Here is a 2,788-nt window from a genome sequence, read left to right as displayed (position 1 = left end):
CAAGAAAAAGTGTTTTTTTTTAACCTCACTTCATGCCAAGTTCTCGTGTCTTAACAACGATCTCACACTAGTAATCTATACTCGTATGAGTAGAGGGACATCTTTATCTTAAATCCCATTATTACACATGTTTGTAATACACCTGTGATCACACTCATATATAATACCAAGATTGTCACAAACTTTATATTGAACTCCTGCATACGTGCATTAATAACTGAATTATCATGTGATATCTCGATCACCCTTCAGTTCACATTGTCTCCGCGTGGGTTCCATGTCGAGTCACCGAAACCCTATCATTTGTAGAAGGAGTGAGTTCACTCTCTCTGCCGACCTCGCCGGAGATTTCTTCCAACGACCGTCCCTTCGTTTCAGTAACCAAAAACGTGCAGAAGAACCCCAACATGTTGGTCACCGCCAGAATCATCATCGCCCTTCGTATTTGCTTCGATTCATCGCTCAACGTGTAGTTCTGAATCCCAAACGCCCCAACCATGGCACCGGCTTTCCCAGCTGCCGCGCTGAAAGCATGACACGTGGACCTCAGCCTCGTCGGGAACAGCTCCGCCGGCAGCACAAAGGTAGTGCTATTAGGTCCAAAGTTAGCAAAAAAGAACGTTAACCCATACAACAAAACAAAGAGGGTTCTGTTTTGATCTCTGAGGTAATCATATTTTATCCCAATCATGAACATGAAGATAGACATCATGAAGAACCCCATGAGCTGAATCTTGAAACGGCCAAGCTTTTCAATGAAGAGAACGGTGAACCAGTAACCAGGGAAAGTTCCAGCCAACGCAATCACGAACATGGCACGTGACGTCTGATAAACTTCTTCCACAGCATTCATATTCACATCCTTTGATATGAGTCCAATCGCAGGGAAAATATCCTTCTGTGTAAGATTCTGGCTATAGAAAGCTATGTCTAACAAAAACCACGTGCTCATCGTGCCAATTAAATGTCTCCCATGTCGCTGATAGAACTCATTAGACCACAACGAATATTCATTAGAATCTTTAAACTGAGACAATTTCTCTTGCTCAGCGAGGATTTCAATGTCCAAAACCCTAGCCATATCCGCAGCTGCTTGCTTTGCATTCCCTTCTATTAAAGCCGTGTAACGACCTGTCTCCGGCATCTTCATTCGCCAGTAGAATGTCATCGCCGCCGGGATAGCTCCGATCATGAGCACTATTCGCCATAACATGTCACTCTCTGGTTGTGTCGACTTCGCCATGTCAATGGTGTAGCTCGGAGCATGGCAATAGTATAAGAAAATTTTCGAGAACAACATGGAAACCAACCCTGCGAAGATGATTCCCACACCCTGCATAGCAAACACAGCAGCGATGAAAGCTCCACGTGTCCTTTTATTAGCATATTCAGACATGATTGTAGCAGAGAGAGGGTAATCTCCACCAATGCCAAAACCAAGCCAGAATCTGAAGAAACATAGTGTTCCAATCACTGACTTGGGTGTTAAACCAAATGATAGGCCTGAACATATAGCACAAACGAACATGATAACAAGCGTGATTCCATAGACTTTCTTGCGGCCAAGTTTGTCTCCGAGCCAACCAAAGACTAATTGGCCTGCTAGGGTTCCGATGAGAGCAACTCCAGTCACAGCGTTGTTAACAGGAACGGGAAGCTTTCCGGGTTTGCCTGTACTTGGGTCGAAGTAATACAATCGACCTAAGAGTTTTGAAACTGTGGTTATGCAAAAGAGGTCGTAAGCATCGGTGAAGAAACCCATGCCAGCTATCACAATGGCTTTGATGTGGTACCATTGTGTACGAGATGAATCAAGGGCATCAAGCACCGCTAACCCCATTTTTTATGGAAGGTTTTTTTTTTTGTACCTAATTAATTAATGCTACTTTCTGTTACTTACAGGTTTTGCTGCTGTTGATGCTCTCTTCTATATATAATAATAACTCATTGATAGAAGTTTGGGTGGGCCAGCGGCTTCAAAAGAAGTTTCGTGATAAATTGATAATTAAAGAATGGACGTTGAATCCTAAGTCTAGGGGTTATCACCGAGAAATTTGGGATTGCTGATAGTTATAAGGGATTTCCCATTGCACTGATCAAATGAAACGAATATTCTTAATTAACGGAGATGTTTGAAATTTGACTACTATTTGATTGGTTATTTAGAAAGTGACAGCTAATTAACCATGAGATTATTTATTGATGGTAGTGATCATCAAGAAGCTGCTTGTGCATTGAAATAAAATATATATCATCGCCTGGGAATATCAATGGATACATATACTGGATCGTTAATATTGAAGATGATTTGGGATGAAGATTGATGGGGACAATGCTGGATGGAAAAAACCAATCTTGTCGATACTATGATAATTTGCCTTTCCCTCTCGGTCAAAACTTGATTTAGTGAGGCTATACCTCAAGTAGCTCGTTTATAAATGATGTAACAAAACTTTAGTGTGGTTATATATTGCAATACGGCTCGTGATAAATATATATACACTTACAATTCTTTGTGAATCTAATGTAAAATTTATCATAGGTCCATGTAATTGTGAATATGTGTACATCATGAATATTGTATGGAAAATATTCTTAAGAAGATATTGCCTATTTAACAGTTAATAGTAACTTATACGGTATTTTTTTAGAAATTGGTGTATTTTTAACATGACTCACGTATTTTTGCATATATCATCAAAAACAATATTTCAAAGAGTAAATTATACTTAGATGCTTAATTATTGTAATTTTCGAGATATCAATATAAAATTATTAGCAAGTTCGT

General features: G+C 39.7%; 1 protein-coding gene across 1 annotated transcript; it reads right to left on the bottom strand.

The window, feature by feature from the left end:
* Window positions 1-253: 253 nt before the first annotated feature.
* On the bottom strand, window positions 254-1,840 carry LOC133293546 (low affinity inorganic phosphate transporter 4-like). The gene has a single exon (XM_061492123.1). It carries the CDS (start codon window positions 1,838-1,840, stop codon window positions 254-256), a length of 1,587 nt encoding a protein of 528 aa, XP_061348107.1.
* Window positions 1,841-2,788: the final 948 nt, after the last annotated feature.

Source organism: Gastrolobium bilobum, unplaced genomic scaffold, assembly GCF_033153095.1.
Source record: "Gastrolobium bilobum isolate Gb01-03AN ecotype WA unplaced genomic scaffold, APGP_CSIRO_Gbil_v1 utg1090, whole genome shotgun sequence".
Lineage (NCBI taxonomy): Eukaryota > Viridiplantae > Streptophyta > Magnoliopsida > Fabales > Fabaceae > Gastrolobium > Gastrolobium bilobum.
The sequence above is the reverse complement of the archived record's forward strand: the minus strand, read 5'-3'. Positions and strand labels throughout refer to the sequence as shown.

Coding starts and splice junctions, on each gene's coding strand:
- LOC133293546 (XM_061492123.1), bottom strand. CDS start 1,840: ATGGGGTTAGCGGTGCTTGATGCCCTTGATTCATCTCGTACACAATGG.